At 41.3% G+C, this 17,000-nt stretch overlaps 1 protein-coding gene across 2 annotated transcripts; it reads right to left on the bottom strand.

The window, feature by feature from the left end:
• Positions 1-446: 446 nt before the first annotated feature.
• Positions 447-16,973, bottom strand: si:dkey-28n18.9 (sorting nexin-6). Of its 2 annotated transcripts, XM_055869280.1 has the most exons (14): positions 16,832-16,971; positions 16,424-16,528; positions 15,709-15,816; positions 15,197-15,257; positions 14,759-14,886; positions 7,512-7,595; positions 7,222-7,296; positions 7,098-7,128; positions 6,876-6,963; positions 4,236-4,275; positions 4,009-4,095; positions 3,327-3,416; positions 2,950-3,015; positions 447-2,775 (listed from the first exon to the last, which is right to left on the bottom strand). In XM_055869280.1, exons 1-14 carry the CDS (start codon positions 16,835-16,837, stop codon positions 2,635-2,637), a joined length of 1,110 nt encoding a protein of 369 aa, XP_055725255.1. In that variant the 5' UTR covers positions 16,838-16,971; the 3' UTR covers positions 447-2,634. The 2 variants fall into 2 exon arrangements, with proteins under 2 accessions (XP_055725255.1, XP_055725256.1); XM_055869281.1 differs by lacking the exon at positions 3,327-3,416 and having other exon boundaries at positions 16,832-16,973.
• Positions 16,974-17,000: the final 27 nt, after the last annotated feature.

The raw sequence follows: 17,000 nt of genomic DNA, 5'->3' as shown, positions 1-17,000 counted from the left end.
AATGAGCCTTAAGTGCATGTTTCGTTGAGAAGAGCACAGTCACACAGCCCTTCTATTTGGTCATGCTCCCAGGTATCAGAAACCTTCTCATCACTGTGTGTGTGTGTGTGCATACGAGTCATGTGCTCTAATTAGCGCATAATGTATGAAACCATTTGTAAATATAGCTCCGTTGTATTATTCAGCTGGCATAATGTGGTCCTGGAACAGAAAAGAGCCAGGATGATCAAATCATGATGCACCCAAGGAACAGTAAGTTTGATCTTCTCACAACCATTTGGATTCCCTCATCTGTATTCTTGAAGCATATGCATCTTTATCCATATACTTCAGGATGTGTGGTTTGTATCCACACAGCAGAGCATATTCCTCATATTGATTTAAGCCTTCAGAACATCAGAGGTAAAAATCACTGAGTCATCAACAACAGCCAATAAAAACACATATACCTTCACACATCTTTATTGCGCATTTCATTAGAATCAAAATAGTTGTATTCAGCAGTGTTATGCATCTTCAAATACATTGAGGTGTTAGAATCATGTTACTGTATATGTTTAGTGCAGGAATGATAAAGTACTTACATATAAAAAACAAACGAATGACAGCCAATGTGTCAAGCCACTAGAGCACTAGTCTCTTATAAAACCTGTTAAACCAAATGTTTAGCTATTGATTAAATTGATTTGATACTGGCACCAAAGCCATGGGGATAAGAGCAGTTAAAAAGCATCACACAAAAAACACACAAAACTGTTGTAACTGAAATCAAAAATCTGATGTCAAATCAATTGTTAAATGCTTTGGTTTATTAAATACCTCAGAATTCTCACATGATTTTCTGAGCATAATTGTATTATTGGTAAGATTTACAAAATGAACAATGTTCTGTATTAAATTCTGCTCACAGCATCAGGCACAGAATGTATTCCAGTCTGATTGAATTGATTCCACATGTCGAGAACAATGATGCAGTGACCTCTGTATAGATTACTGAGTGAAACGTATGCCAGTGGCTAACAGGGGATTGCATGTAATTGCCTTGATAGTTAATCACATGCAGTAAACAGGAACCGCAACACCAGTAAACAGGAAGAGGGAGAGTGAGGAAACATGCCAACAGAAAACATGCATAGTTAGAACATACAGCCAACTCCTGATAAATTCAATAACATCACTGATTGGGACTATCTTGAATGCATGCACCAAATCAGAGCATGCAGATTTACAAGCAAGTAAAATGGATATACAGGTATTTGAAATGGGATAGGTGAATTGCAATGCTGTTGAGAGCAGCAGTGGGCTTTACGGCTGGGTTATCTTGACTCCAGAACACGGTGAATACAGCAGTATGTAGCCTGATGTCAAGACCATCTCTGCTGTGTCCAAACACTCCTTCACTGTCAGATTACCACATCCTGCACTCTTCCTTTCTCCCTGATTACTGTGATGGGATTTACTCCTCCCCACAACTCACAGATTACAGACCAAGACAAAAAAGCTCAAAGACACAGCAGCATCCTCATAGATATGGCCAGCAGAGTCAACACAGGGTGAAGAGTGATAGAGTGAAGAGTCAGGGATCAAGAGTCAGGGATCAGCCACAGTGGAGAGTCAGGGATCAAGAGTCAGGGATCAGCCACAGTGGAGAGTCAGGGATCAAGAGTTAGGGATCAGCCACAGTGGAAAGTCAGGGATCAAGAGTTAGGGATCAGCCACAGTTAAAAGTCAGGGATCAAGAGTCAGGGATCAGCCACAGTGGAGAGTCAGGGATCAAGAGTCAGGGGTCAGCCACAGTGGAGAGTCAGGGGAGAGAACAGCACAAAGATCAGTTATAGGATCGACCCATCCCAGAATTGACCCCCAACCACTTATGGAGATTTGGGAGGATGAAGAAGTTTAAGCAATACCAGCCTACCATAACTATTACCATATTGCTTATACATAACACATCCAAACATGTGCCAAGGGGTAGAGTTAGTAGTCTTTTTGAATTGGACAGCCTAGAGTACACTCACATTCAGTAATAGAAGGATCATCTTAGGGCCCAGCCACAGTTAGTTGAGGAAGCACCAGAAGAAAGAACAGTCATTGAATCAGCGTATAAACCAAACAGAGGGAAGAGCAGAGGGAACAGTCCCAGAGTCAGAATACAGAGAGAGTGGGAGTGTCCTTGGGCGGAGTCTAACACACTGATTAATGACCCTGGAGTGAGAAACACACACAGGCAGCCAGAGAGTTGGGCAATCAGTTCATCATGCTTTATTTTGTGTGACCCTTACTGCTGATGTGGCAATGGCTAGAGATCTCTCTCCTCAATGTCTGCACCATTGCACAATACTGACAGAGACAATCCAACTCCCTCTCTGCTAAAGTGCTAAGGAGAGGGGGAGGGGGTTTGGACAAAGGACACAGTATGTGACTGAGAGAGAGACAAAGCTATTGGGTTATTATTGCTATAAGGATTATACTGATTTCCTTACATTTACAAGTTTAATGGAAGCAGGGTTTGACGCATACATAGACAATACATGGACATATTTAGTGTGAGGTGCTCAGACAGTCAAACTGTGTTCAGGTGGGTCAGATGGGTGTGTGGCAGTCATGGGAGGGGGTGTGTCTGGCCGGTGGTGGTCACTCCCCCAGCCCTTTGAAGGCCTGCAAGTGCTCGCTGTAGCGGAAGGAGGTGTCCCTGGCTGTTTCAAGCTGCTTCTCACACCACAGAATCAAAGCCTGGCGTAACAACTCCACACGAGTACTGTGGAACCTTGCTATCTGGAACACACACACGCCACTGAACTTTAGAATAAAATAGAACAGAACATATATTTCAGTCAAGACTCCGCAGACAAAAAGCAACAGTCTGTTGTAAAAGAGCAGCTAATAGGAGAGGTGAGAGTCGGAATGAAGTGAACATTGGAGGTGAAAGGCAGCGACTGCTGTATGTACCTCCTGTTTAGCCACTCCAGATATATGATCAAACTCCTTCTCAGCTGCCACCTTCAATTCGTCCATCTGAATCAGACAGGAAGATACATCACTCACACAGTGCAGAACATAACACAGTTTCAGAACTATTAGTCAATATACAGTCAAGTCCTGATAAGTGCACATTGGAGAAAGTGTAAACACTGTTTATTTGTATTGCAGTTCACCAGTACCAACTTAACTATATTTTTTTACTGGGATATCTTTATGCAGGAATGACAGTCTCAAACCATGTAAACAGTTGGCTCTAGATGAGAGAGCACTACTGACACCTGCTCGACCTATGAGGAACAAGCAGTGCCTGATGTGTCCCCGTCTGTGTGAACAAAAACACTTACAGCAGCTGTCTTTACAGGCTTGGCTCTCTCTGCATTCCTGCTGGCTGTTTCTAGCACCACAAGCTTACAGGTCCTCCTGTACAGCATCTCCTACAAATAGAACCCACTCAAATGGCTCAAAGATCAACCTTGTTAATCCATAAAGATAATATTAAATAACAACTTTTTATTTATACATTTTTTATGTAACCTTTATTTAACAACTATGCAAGGCAGTTAAGAAAAACTTCTTATTTACAATGACGGCCTACACCGGCCAAAACTGGACGACACTGGGCCAATTGTGCGCCAATCTATAGGACTCCCAATAATGGACGGTTGTGATACAGCCTGGATTTGAATTAGGGTGTCTGTAGTGACGCCTCTAGCACTGAGCTGCAATGCCTTAGACCGCTGCACCACTCGGGAGCCCTTTAATATCACCAATATGTGTTAAGAGTTTCCTTTGCAATTTGTTATGTCTATGACAGCTGAATGGGTTGAGGTTTTTCCACCATGACCTAATGGAAATGACAGTATGTCCTAATACAAACTGTGAGCACTAACAGTTACAACACTAATACTGAAAAATGTTGTTGTTCACCGATAACTGAGCAGCTAACACTAAGGCGAGGAGTTTTCCCAGTCAGGTCATGTAGACAGGAAAAACTCCTGGCTCTAGTAATGAAAGATGATGTCTGACCTTTTCTGCCTCTTGGCAACGAGACTCCAGATCCAGCCCCAGCCCCAGAGTGCTAAAGTTGTTCTCAGCAACACTCTCAAAGTTTCTCTGCCCTCAGAGAAAGAGACAAACATAATTAGCAATGTATGTGTGGTAAATCATGTGACATATCCTCCCAGTCTTTTTTCCTTTGAATTTTTGTTGTTTGGTCAAATGTATACTTCCACAGGGTGAGGATGACATTTTACCTTGATTGAATCTATGACCTCAGACAGCTTGACACATATCCTGCAAGATTAAATAGGGGAATAGATGAGTCCCTTTAAAAACAGCCCCCCATATACATGGTGAAGACAGATCATTCATTGCAATGGTATTCAAACTTCTTCAACGGGGACCCAATTTTTTCAGCCAGAATTTCTGGGGACCACATTTTGTCCCCCCAATAAATTACTGCGACCCCACCCCAAATCTAATGTCACAACCAAATCTGTACATTTCCATTTTTAAAGCAACAAATAGGCCTAACCTTCATTTCATTTGAATCTCTTACCAAATGAAAAGAAAACAATAAGTACATTTACTCAATAAAATAGTATTTTGCTAATTATCTTTCTCAAAAATCTTTGTATATTGTCCCATACAATAATCTGTACTCTTAATACAGTTGAAGTCGGGAATTTACACACACCTTGGCCAAATACATTTAAACTCAGTTTTTCACTATTCCTGACATTTAATCTGAGTAAAAATTCCCTGTTTTAGGTCAGTTAGGATCACCACTTTATTTTAAGAATGTGAAATGTCAGAATAATAGAAGAGAGAATGATTTATTTCAGCTTTTATTTCTTTCGTCACACTCCCAGTGGGTCAGAAGGACGAACCAGACTTGTGGAGGTCTACAATTTTTTCTGAGGTCTTAGCTGATTTCTTTTGATTTTCCCATGATGTCAAGCAAAGAGGCACTGAGTTTGAAGGTAGGCCTTGAAATACATCCACATGTACACCTCCAATTGACTCAAATGATGTCAATTAGCCTATCAGAAGCTTCTAAAGCCATTACATAATTTTCTGGAATTTTCCAAGCTGTTTAAAGGCACAGTCAATTTAGTGTATGTAAACTTCTGACCCACTGGAATTGTGATACAGTGAAATATAAGTGAAATAATCTGTCTGTAAACAATCGTTGGAAAAATGACTTATGTCATGCACAAAGTAGATGTCCTAACCGACTTGACAAAACTTCTTATGGATAGGGGGCAGCATTTTCACGTTTGGATGAAAAGTGTGCCCAGAGTAAACGGCCTGCTACTTAGTCCCAGTCGCTAATATATGCATAGTATTCGTACATTTGGATAGAAAGCACTCTGAAGTTTCTAAAACTGTTTGAATGATGTCTGTGAGTATAACAGAACTCATATGGCAGGCGAAAATCTGAGAAAAATCCAACCAGGAAGTGGGAAATCTGAGGTTTGTAGTTTTTCAAAGCTTGGCCTATCGAATACACAGTGTCTATGGGGTCATTTTGCACTTCCTAGATGTCAACCGTCTTTAGAAACTTGTTTGAGGCTTCTACTGTAAAGGAGGGGCTCATAAGGGCTCTTTGAGTCAGTGGTCTAGCAGAGTGCCACAAACTCTTGACGCTCGCTCATGTGAGAAGTAGCTCTCGTTCCATGGCTTTTCTACAGACAAAGGAATTCTCCGGTTGGGACAAAATTGAACATTTATGATAAAAACATCCTAAAGATTGACTCTATACATCATTTGATATGTTTCTACGACCAGTAATATAACTTTTTGGAATTTTCATCCGACATTTCCGCTGGACTTGCCAGCACCTCGTGAGTTTCGATTTGTTTACTAAACGCCCTAACAAAAGGAGGTGTTAGGACATAAATTATTAACTTTATCGAACAAATCAAAAATTTATTGTGGAACTGGGATTCCTGGGAGTGCATTCTGATGAAGATCAAAGGTAAGTGAATATTTATAATGCTATTTCTGACTAATGTTGACTGCACAATATTGCGGATATTTCTTTGGCTGTTTTGGGCTCTGAGCGCCGTACTCAGATTATGCTTTTTCCGTAAAGTTTTTTAAAATCTGACACAGCGGTTGCATTAAGGATAAGTTTATCTAAAGTTCCATGTATAATAGTTGTATCTATTAACAATATTTATAATGAGTATTTCTGTGAATTGATGTGGCTCTATGCAAAATCATCGCATGTTTTGAAACTACTGAACATAACACGCCAATGTAAAATGAGATTTTTGGATATAAATATTCACTTTATCGAACAAAACATACATGTATTGTGTAACATGAAGTTCTATGAGTGTCATCTGATGAAGATCATCAAAGGTTAGTGATTAATTTTAGCTATATTTCTGCTTTTTGTGACAACTCTCTTTGGCTGGAAAAATTGCTGTGTTTTTCAGAAAAACACAGCATGTTAGGTGGTGACCTAACATAATCGTTTGTGGAGCTTTCGCTGTAAAGCTTTTTTGAAATCAGACACTGTGGCTGGATTGATGAGAATTGTATCTTTAAAATGGTGCCTAATACTTGTATGTTTGAGAAATTTGATTTATGAGATTTCGGTTGATTGAATTTGGCGCCCTGCAATTTCATTGGCTGTTGGCGAGGGGTTCCACCATTCCCATACAGGTTAACAAGACATTTGTGGAGTGGTTGAAAAACAAGTTTGAATGACTCCAACCTAAGTGTATGTCAACTTCCGACTTAAACTATATATATAAATATTCTTTATCCTATTGTTTAATTCTGGCAACCCCACTGCAGTTAGGGTCGAAACCCCAACTTTGAATACCTCTGGTTTATTCTATGTAAATATAGATATGACATCTATGGTGTGGTTCTCTCACTTTGAGAAGGCCAGGACAGCCGAGTCTTCTTCCTGCTCCACACAGAGATGCAGAGCGGTTGAGAAGTGTCCACAAGCCACTGCTAGTTCTAGGGAAACACACATGGTAAGCAATAGCAGCAGAAACCACAAACACATGTAACTTCTAGAACTTTGTTTAGCCACAACACAACATGTGCCACCACACTCAATCGCAACCTCACTCTGACTCAAAATGTCTTACTTTGTTCTGTCAGCACCACATCAATGAACCTCTGGAAAAAGAGAAGATATAAGAAGGGCTGCAGACAACCAAAACAGGCCAAGAGAGAGAGAGAGAGAGAGAGAGAATGGTACAGAGCACTAACCTCTGTTGCTGATTTGGAGCACCCAGTGAGGGTTAAGTTGTTATCACGCTCAGTCTGAAAAAAGTCATCCACATCCTGGAGACAGAAAGGAATGTACTGATTCACTTTGGACAATCTGACAACACACAAATCTTCTCAACACTTTCAGCTATTGTGGATGTTGTGCTGAACACATATAGTATTGTCTGGTTAATGCATATGGATGTGATTAGATCTTGTTTGTTCTTAGAGTGACATGTGGAAGGTGCAGGGTTAGGTTTTTTATTGTCCAGTATACTATACTGAGGTACCTTGTGGCCCTCCTTCCTCATCCCTTCCATGGCCTGGCTCAGGCGATTGAAGATACCCTTCCTCACCCTCTGACGACCTGGGGGCTGGAGCGCACCCACGTATGCATACCCAACCCCCCCCCCCCCCCCCCCCCCCCCCACACACACACACACACGAAAGGGACAGATTAAGGGTACGAGTAAATCATTTCATTATATTGAATCAAACTTTATTTGTCACATGCGCCGAATACAACAGGTTTAGACCTTACCGTGAAATTCTTACTTACAAGCCCTTAACCAACAGTGCAGTTCAAGAAAGACTTAAGAAAATATTTACCAAATAAAATAAAATATTATAAAAAAGTAACACAATAAAATAACAATAACGAGGCTATATACAGGGGGTACCAATTAGGAGTCAATGTGCAGGGGTACAGGTTAGTCGAGGTAATTTGTACATGTAGGTAGGGGTGAAGTGACTATGCATAGATAATAAACAGCGAGTAGCAGCAGTGTAAAAACAAATCAGGGGGGGGGGGGGGGGGGGTCAATTTAAATAGTCCAGGTGGCCATTTGATTAATTGTTCAGCAGTCTTATGGCTTGTGGGTAGAAGCTGGCAAGGAGCCTTTTGGTCCTACACTTGAAGCTCCGGTACCGCTTGCCGTGAGGTAGCAGAGAGAACAGTCTATGATTTGGGTGACTGGAGTCTTTGACAATATTTTGGGCTTTCCTCTGACACCACCTAGTATATACAGTTGAAGTCGGAAGTTTACATACACTTAGGTTGGAGTCATTAAAACAAATTTTTCAACTACTCCACAAATGTATTGTTAATTAACAAACTATTGTTTTGGCAAATCGGTTAGGACATCTACTTTGTGCATGATACAAGCCATGCTTTTCTACAAAGGGGGCAGGACGACTGCACCGTATTGAGGGGAGGATGGATGGGGCCATGTATCGCGAGATCTTGGCCAACAACCTCCTTCCCTCAGTAAGAGCATTGAAGATGGGTCGTGGCTGGGTCTTCCAGCATGACAAGGACCTGAAACACACAGCCAAGGCAACTAAGGAGTGGCTCCGTAAAAAGCATCTCAAGGTCCTGGAGTGGCCTAGCCAGTCTCCAGACCTGAACCCAATAGAAAATCTTTGGAGGGAGCTGAAAATCCGTATTGCCCAGCGACAGCCCCGAAACCTGAAGGATCTGGAGAAGGTATGTATGGAGGAGTGGGCCAAAATCCCTGCTGCAGTGTGTGCAAACCTGGTCAAGAACTAGGCAGTTAACTCACTGTTCCTAGGCAGTCATTGTAAATAAGAATTTGTTTTTAACTGACTTGCCTAGTTAAATAAAAAAAAATACACTCTGAAGGCACTATATATAGTCACTGAGTGTACAAAACACTAGGAACACCTGCTCTTTCCGTGACCAGGTGAATCCAGGTGAAATCTATGATCCCTTATTGAGGTAACCTGTTAAATTCACTTCAATCAGTGTAGATGAATGGGAGGAGCCAGGTTAAAGAAGGATTTTTAAGCCTTGAGACTTGGGCTGTATTCCAAACACTTAAGACACACCCTCTCCCCATCAGCCCTCAAATTAAAGTGGATACTTCTGATGACGTGTCATGACATCATCAGAAGTGTAGGGCGAGGGAGGAATGATTTTTAAATGGAGCGCCCTTGCCCAGAAATTCGCTCCTTCATCCCGCAATGATTGTGTTTTCAGCCACTGGTAGCTTGTGGGTGCTTTATATGCGCTACAGTCAATTATGATTGCATGTCTACTTACATTAAATATATAATTATTAATATACGCCTACTGTATGATAGCTAGCAAATTAATTAGCTAACTAACGTTAGCCTGCCTAGCTGGAACTTCTGAAGGAAAATGTTTTATTTATACAATTTCCAAAAGCTAACCAAACAAAAATATCATTACTTTTACGAGATGTGTTTGTGCCGCCATGTGCATTAGTAGCACTATTTATAATTTATTTACATTATCTTTTACTTACATATGTTAACTTCTCCATATTGACGTTGAGGTTTTGGCAAACTTTCCTTAGCGGATGTACAATCATTGCAAATTGAATTATGGGGCGTTTCAGGCCCCGAAGTGAACAGTAACTGTACACTCATAAGGTCGACCAAAAACGAGGGCTGAGGGGCTTACTTATCTTCCAGCTTCACATGGTCTAAAGTCAGAGATGGACAGAACTCAGACTATCAACCCAGAAAAAAACAGGGTGAAGATGTTTAATACTGAGATCCTCTCTCTCGTCCTCTCAAACCTCACCAATGGGATCAAGAAGATTACATGTGTAGAATCAGTGACACACAATTTCAAAACCTCCGACTCATTGTTAAAGGTAAGCCATTGATTATCATAATCTCATCATTATCATCATAATCAACACATACATGATGTTATCACAGAAGTCTCTGTACATCAGTGGTCACCAACCTTTTCTGAGTCAAGGTCACTTTCGCAGTCAAAAAGGCAAGATCTACCGCTCAGATTTGTTTTTTAACATGACTTTAAAAAAATTACGTTAACCTAATAAAAACAGTTCTGTAGGAATGAGGTTTGTGCAGTAGGGGGGGGGGGGGGGGGGGGTCAAACCATGACGTCAGCGTCATAGTCGCATCTCTAGAAAGATGCCAGAGTTTCTGACTTGGAATTCAGAGTTGGATAACTGTTATCCGTCTGTGAAAAATAGTTTCTCTCTTTTTTCAGAGTTACCGGTTACCAGCATTGAAGTCTAAGATTTGAGTTGTTTTGAACACTGCATTAGTCTCAGGAGGGAGAGAGAAGCAGAGGGGTCCACCTCTCACGGTCTTTGCTCTCTCCTTTTCCTCCAGTGAGACTGACCAGAGAGAGGGGGCAGTCTTCCACCTAATGGTGAAACTCGAGTCGCACCGTATCTGTCTCGTGCACAAATTCATGTTGGTCCTATGACCAGAGAAAGTGAAATACTCCTCGATATTAAAATAGACATGACGAGCTGCTAATAATAATAAAAACACAGGGCTGTCGATACACTTGGCTACTCATTCATTGCATCTGCATTGAGAGTGGAAGTAGGGAGAAGCGTGTTGATGGTGTTGAGGTCAGGGCTCTGTGCAGGCCAGTGAAGTTCTTCCACACCGATCTCGATAAACTATTTATTTATGGACCTCGCATTGTGCACGGAGGCATTGTCATGTCATGTTGAAACAGAAATATTACCTGTCAGCAATGGGTGTGGCTGAAATAGCCATTATTATTATTTTTGGCTCATTGCCATGTTAAACTATTTCAAAACTATTTTAACTAACTACACTAATGATAACTTCCTTGGTTAGGAACAGATCAACCCAAACACCCACTACCACCAAACACCCAACAGATCAACCCAAACACCCACTACCACCAAACACCCAACAGATCAACCCAAACACCCACTACCAGCAAACACCCAACAGATCAACCCAAACACCCACTACCAGCAAACACCCAACAGATCAACCCAAACACCCACTACCACCAAACACCCAACAGATCAACCCAAACACCCACTACCACCAAACACCCAACAGATCAACCCAAACACCCACTACCACCAAACACCCAACAGATCAACCCAAACACCCACTACCACCAAACACCCAACAGATCAACCCAAACACCCACTACCACCAAACACCCAACAGATCAACCCAAACACCCACTACCACCAAACACCCAACAGATCAACCCAAAGGACACGCCACAACAAATGTCGTAACAACTTCATCTCAAGGTTAGTACAAGCTGAAATTATACTATATGAGCTAGATATTCTAGCAAAGACCTTACATATTCATACTGTATATCTGTCAAAAGGTACATTTTCACTGCTCTGTTTCAACTATCAAATTACATCTGTAATAAATCACATGACCAAGCCTGCTCTCTTAGTCTCTACTGCATAAGTGTAAGTAATCCTTTGCTGTAGCACTCATGCAACTTCCCATGCCATCTCAGTTACACTGGCAGAACATGTTCATGTCCGGGAAGGAACTCAGGGGGGACTCCAGGAGAAGCTCAACCTTCATCCTCTGACCCCAATACAATCCTCTACATCTTACTGTCTGTTCTACCAGCCATACTGATCATCGCTGGATTGGCTCTGTACATAAACAAGAGGAACAAAGGTACTTTAACACACAGTTAAAACTACCAGATTAAAAATATTGTTGTCATTGTTAAATATGAGTTCAGATAGTGAATCCCTTGACCCCTATGGAAGAAAAACACAGAGGAGAAAAATAGTGGGAGCCAAACAGGAGGAAAGCAAAAGGATGAGGTAAAATAATGCACGTCAAATGAAACACTGAGAATGTTACTGAATTAAATTGCCTCAGTTTCAGTGGAAAAATCAAGCCTTGAAGTATTATATCCTATGTAGTAATCAAAGTGTTATTTGTTTAATGATGGAGGTGTGCAAGTCTCATTGTATCTCTTCTCTAGGATGATCCCTCTGCATTGTACTCCACAATTTCTGACAGAAACACTGCTGTTGACGAAAAGACATTAGTGTAAGAGAATGTGTGCGCGCTAGTATAAACTTTAAATAGGCCTTGTGGGAATTAAAATAGTTGTGCCTTCTAGATTTTAGCAGCAGCGCGCGCAGTTTCTCTGAATGTATCTTGTGTTTGTAATTGTCCCTCTCTACAGGAGAATCCCTCAGTCACATACTCCACCATCGACCACATGAAAGGAAAGAGGAGAGCAGCAGTAAGTCTGGAGTAGTGGTGAAACAGAGTACGCCAGCATCAAGATAGGCAGATCCTCCGAGAGCCACTATACAGTAGGCTGGCTCACAGCCTTATACTGCAGAGAGATCTCATATTGTGTCCAGTATCATGTGGTTTTATCTGGCACTCTTGACTGTAAATATGTTTCACTCTCCACCTCAGTAAGACAAGTTCAGTGCTGAGCTGTTCACAGGAGATCAGATGTTAATCAACCAAACACTAGAGAAGAGATGAGTAAGATTAGTGAAATAACAAGAAGGCATGTTTGTTTTTGTGTAGCAGAGACACACAAAGCACCCTATATGGCTGTAAGTTGACCTAGTTCCCTTTTTATTTTGCTGTTGTGCAATTTTTTTAGATCTGTAAACTTCTTTGAAATAAATAGAATTTTTTTTTCAGCCAGTATCTTTCTGCCAAATAGCTGGTACATCCTGAGCAACTCATCTTTCTCCACAGACAACATTAAAACAGGTTAAATAAAATGTATTATCGGAGTGTGTCACAGACAACAATCTCTGTGAAAACAACCTCAACCTTCTGTCAAAACCAGTTAACTACTTTCTCTTTGGTGTAATGGAGAAATCACACATTGTGGTCTTTGTGAACAAGAAAATCAGTCTGACAATGACATCGACTGAAGCTACACTTTAGTGCAGTGTGTGAAATGTTTCTGAGGTCTGTTCTCTTGCCCTTGGCTAGATACAGACAACATTGTCATTTGTCAGTCAGATCCTACAATGGTCTACTTCAGCACACTCCCATAGACTCAAATCAGACAGCCAGCTATCTACAGCTTCTTAATAAATTGTAATGAAACAGGAAGGGAGTGTGGCTCGAACCTTCAACTTTCTGGCCCGTAGCCCTTTGGAAATCAACTGTGCCACAAAAGCATGCTCAAGAGTCGATATCCACGCTTATAAAGCAGGGTCACTACAACATCTTGGCTGAGTAAGATCATGTGTTTTTGACACGTCCTCGATCTGTGTTAAATTCAATTGATTGGGCATGATTTGAAAGGCACACCTCTGTCTATATAAGGTCCCACAGTTGCCAGTGCATGTCAGAGCAAAACCCAAGCCATGAGGTCGAAGAAATTGTCTGTAGCGCTCCAAGACAGGATTGTGTCGAGGGAAGGGTACCAAAAAATGTCTGCAGCATTGAAGGTTCCCAAGAAAAGTGGCCTCCATCATTCTTAGATGGAAGAAGTTTGGAACCACCAAGACTCTTCCTAGAGCTGGCTGCCTGGCCAAACTGAGTAATTGGGGGAGAAGGGCCTTGGTCAGAGAGGTGACTAAGAACACAATGGTCACTGACAGAGCTTAGAATTCCTCTGTGGAGAGGGGAGAACCTTCCAGAAGAACAACCATCTCTGCAGCACTCCACCAATCATGCATTTATTGTAGTGGCCACACAGAAGCCACTCTTCAGTAAAAGGCACATGACAGCCCACTTGGAGTTTGCCAAACGGCACCTTAAGGACTCTCAGACGATGAGAAACAAGATTCTCTGGTCTGGTGAAACCAAAATTGAATCATGCTGTGGGGAGGCTTTTCAGTGGCAGGGACTGGGAGACTAGTCAGGATCAAGGGAAAGATGAACGGAATAAAGTACAGAGAGATCCTTGATGAAAACCTGCTCCAGAGCGCTCAGGACCTCATACTGGGGTAAGGGTTCACCTTCCAACAGGACAACGACACTAAGCACACAGCCAAGACAACACAGGATTGGCTTCGGGACATGTTTCTGAATGTCCTTGAGTGACCCAGCCAGAGCCAAGACCTGAACCTAATTGAACATCTCTGGAGAAACCTGAAAATAGCTGTGCAGCGACGCTCCCCATCCAACCTGACAGAGCTTGAGAGGATCTGCAGAGGAGAATGGGAGAAACTTCCCAAATACAAGTGTGTCAAGCTTGTAGCGTCATACCCAAGAACACTCAAGGCTGTAATCACTGCCAAATATGTTTCAACAAAGTACTGAGTAAAGGGTCTGAATACTTATGGAAATGTGATATCTCAGTTTTTTATTTTAAATAAATCTGCAACATTTCTAAAAACCTGTTTTTGCTTTGTCATTATGGAGTAGTGTGTGTAGACTGATGAGGGGGAAAAAATATTTAATCAATTTTAGAATAAGGCTGTAACGGGGTCTGAATACCTTCCAAATTCACTGTATATAGCCAATGGGCAAGTGCCCTATGCTGATAAACTTTACAAAACAAGTGTGAATAAACTGTTTGCCAGTCTCTTAAACATTGTATGGAAACTCAATTATCCCTAATTACTAAATGCACCATGTTACAAAGTACAAGACATACAACTGGAACTGGCCAGTTGGAAACGAAACAGGTCATTATTGGTAAAGACACAGGTCAAACACATGGAGATGATTGGACTCAAACTGAACAGGAGGGGATAGGACATTCAGAAAAGGGTAGGATTAAACAGCTGGAGAAAAAGAATAGGGTTTGGTGGTAATAACACACCTCTGAGCTAGTGAGGAAGTTCTCCAGGCATTTGTTCTTGCTGAGCATGGTGTGTGCTGCCACCTGCTGGAGATAGGTCTCCAGTGCCATGCAGTACATACGCCAGTCCTCCCCCATGGCCAAGAAACCTACACAACAGACCAGTGAGACAGCAAAATATTTCACTTCAAACCAATATAAAACATTGGTATGGCCACCCATACAATATCAGACAAGAAACCAACCAATGCATAACAACGTTGTAGAGTTTCATTGGATGTAAGTTACACATATATATATTTTTATTGGTTTTCACATATTAATGATACAACATAATGATTTGTAACAAATTATCAAAAATAACTTAATATCTGTTAATAAAACACATTGTTAGCAAGCATTGAAAATATCTGTGTGATGTCAAGGCTGTAAGCGATATATTTGTTGACAAATACATACCAAGTTGTTTCAGAACTTTGGTTGGTGCATTCAACTGAGGTTTGGCTGGTAGAGGAGGAAACTAGAGAGAGAAGTCACATAGTGGTATTTTTTATGAGGCTTGAATTCCCAATGCAATGGTGTCTAGACTACATTGAGCAGCATTTTGAAATGGTTCGAGCCCTGAATTGGCTTACAGCCGTGGAATATCAGAGAATGCCGTGTGCAAAGCTGTCATCAAGGCAAAGGGTGGCTACTTTGAAGAATTTAAAATATAACATATATTTTGATTTGTTTAACACTTGGTTACTACATGATTCCATGTGTTATTTCATTGCTGACGTCTTCACTATTATTCTACAATGTAGAAAATAGTAAAAATAAAGAAAAAACATTGAATGAGTAGGTGTGTCCAAACTTTAGACTGGTATAGTCACTATAGTCATTGTTGAAGCTAATAGGTTTGCTAGTTAGGGTCAGTGTCAGGATTTGATCATGTGTCAGGTGTAGGTAGGAAGAGGTGGGATACTAACAATGACACCCAGTATCCCAGGCACCACCTCCTGAGAGAACAGACACTGCTGCAACCACTGAAAGTCCTCATGAGTCCTAGCCACATGGTATTCCCCACTGCCTGACAACTGGGGGGGACAGACAGGCAGAGATACAGAGATACAGAGATACAGAGAGAGAGAGAGAGAGATACAGAGAGAGAGAGAGAGATACAGAGAGAGAGAGAGAGAGAGATACAGAGATACAGAGAGAGAGATACAGAGATACAGAGATACAGAGATACAGAGATACAGAGATACAGAGATACAGAGAGAGAGAGAGAGAGAGAGAGAGAGAGAGAGAGAGAGAGAGAGAGAGAGAGAGAGAGAGAGAGAGAGAGAGAGAGAGAGAGAGAGAACATGTCACAACAGTCAAACAGGAAACAAGTGGATTTGGTACAGTATTCATGCACGCCATTGAAAACCTCCTGATCCTATAGCACGTGGACACAATAACAGGCACTGAGAAAAAATACTAACTTTATAGTCACTGTATCTAACAAAGGAAATAAGAAACTGACCAATGTATAGTATATACCATAATTGTGCACTATACTATTACTGAATGACTTCAGTTAATGGCGATCTTCAAGGCTTTAAGGTCCCACTGAGTAGGGTTCTGACAATCAGTCATTCTCCAAAATAGTGGCAACATTACACTGCGAGACCATTTCATTTATCTCTGAACACTACTTACCTTCTGGGACATGACTATGAAGGTCAGTGCATCCCCGTCTCTCACGGCCTCAGAGACCCGGATAGTTTGGGCACTCACACTAAGTGACCCCTCTCTAGCCTCTTCCTGAAATCAACAACAACTATTGAATGTAATTTAACTTAAAGTAGCATATCATCCTGCACATGCGCTGATAAATGTCCATTATTACCACACCCTCACAAAAGTACACTTTCAGGATTACAAAAACATCAGCATTCCAATACTTGCAGTATGATTCATTTTATCGTTTTAAATTATCTTCACAGCTAAAACGTAAAATGCAAAAGGTGTATAGGTGTGTCTCTGGCCGACAGCCTATCACATGATGACCAGGAACCGTAGATAAACTGTCTTATCAGACTACAACATACTACACATCAGACTTACCATCATTTTCTAACTACTGTATGTGCAGTCACTCCCCCAACGTCTTTAGTGTGGTAAAACTGTAAATTTGATACAAATATAAAAGCACAGATCCTTTGTCTCCTAACGGCAGCGGTGCACAAACACAGACACACTAAGTACTGAAGAGGCACAGGATTTCCTTTAGGTC

Source organism: Salvelinus fontinalis, chromosome 18 (genome assembly GCF_029448725.1).
Source record: "Salvelinus fontinalis isolate EN_2023a chromosome 18, ASM2944872v1, whole genome shotgun sequence".
Taxonomy (NCBI): domain Eukaryota; kingdom Metazoa; phylum Chordata; class Actinopteri; order Salmoniformes; family Salmonidae; genus Salvelinus; species Salvelinus fontinalis.
Note: the sequence above shows the minus strand (reverse complement) of the source record. Positions and strands in the feature narration are given on the sequence as shown.

Excerpts from the sequence above, each read along its gene's own strand:
- si:dkey-28n18.9 (XM_055869280.1), bottom strand. Across the intron at positions 15,258-15,708 it reads CTGGGATACTGGGTGTCATT|TTTCCTCCTCTACCAGCCAA; the intron begins GTTAGTATCCCA and ends TTCTCTCTCTAG. Across the intron at positions 3,016-3,326 it reads AGCCTGTAAAGACAGCTGCT|ATGGACGAATTGAAGGTGGC; the intron begins GTAAGTGTTTTT and ends TGTCTGATTCAG.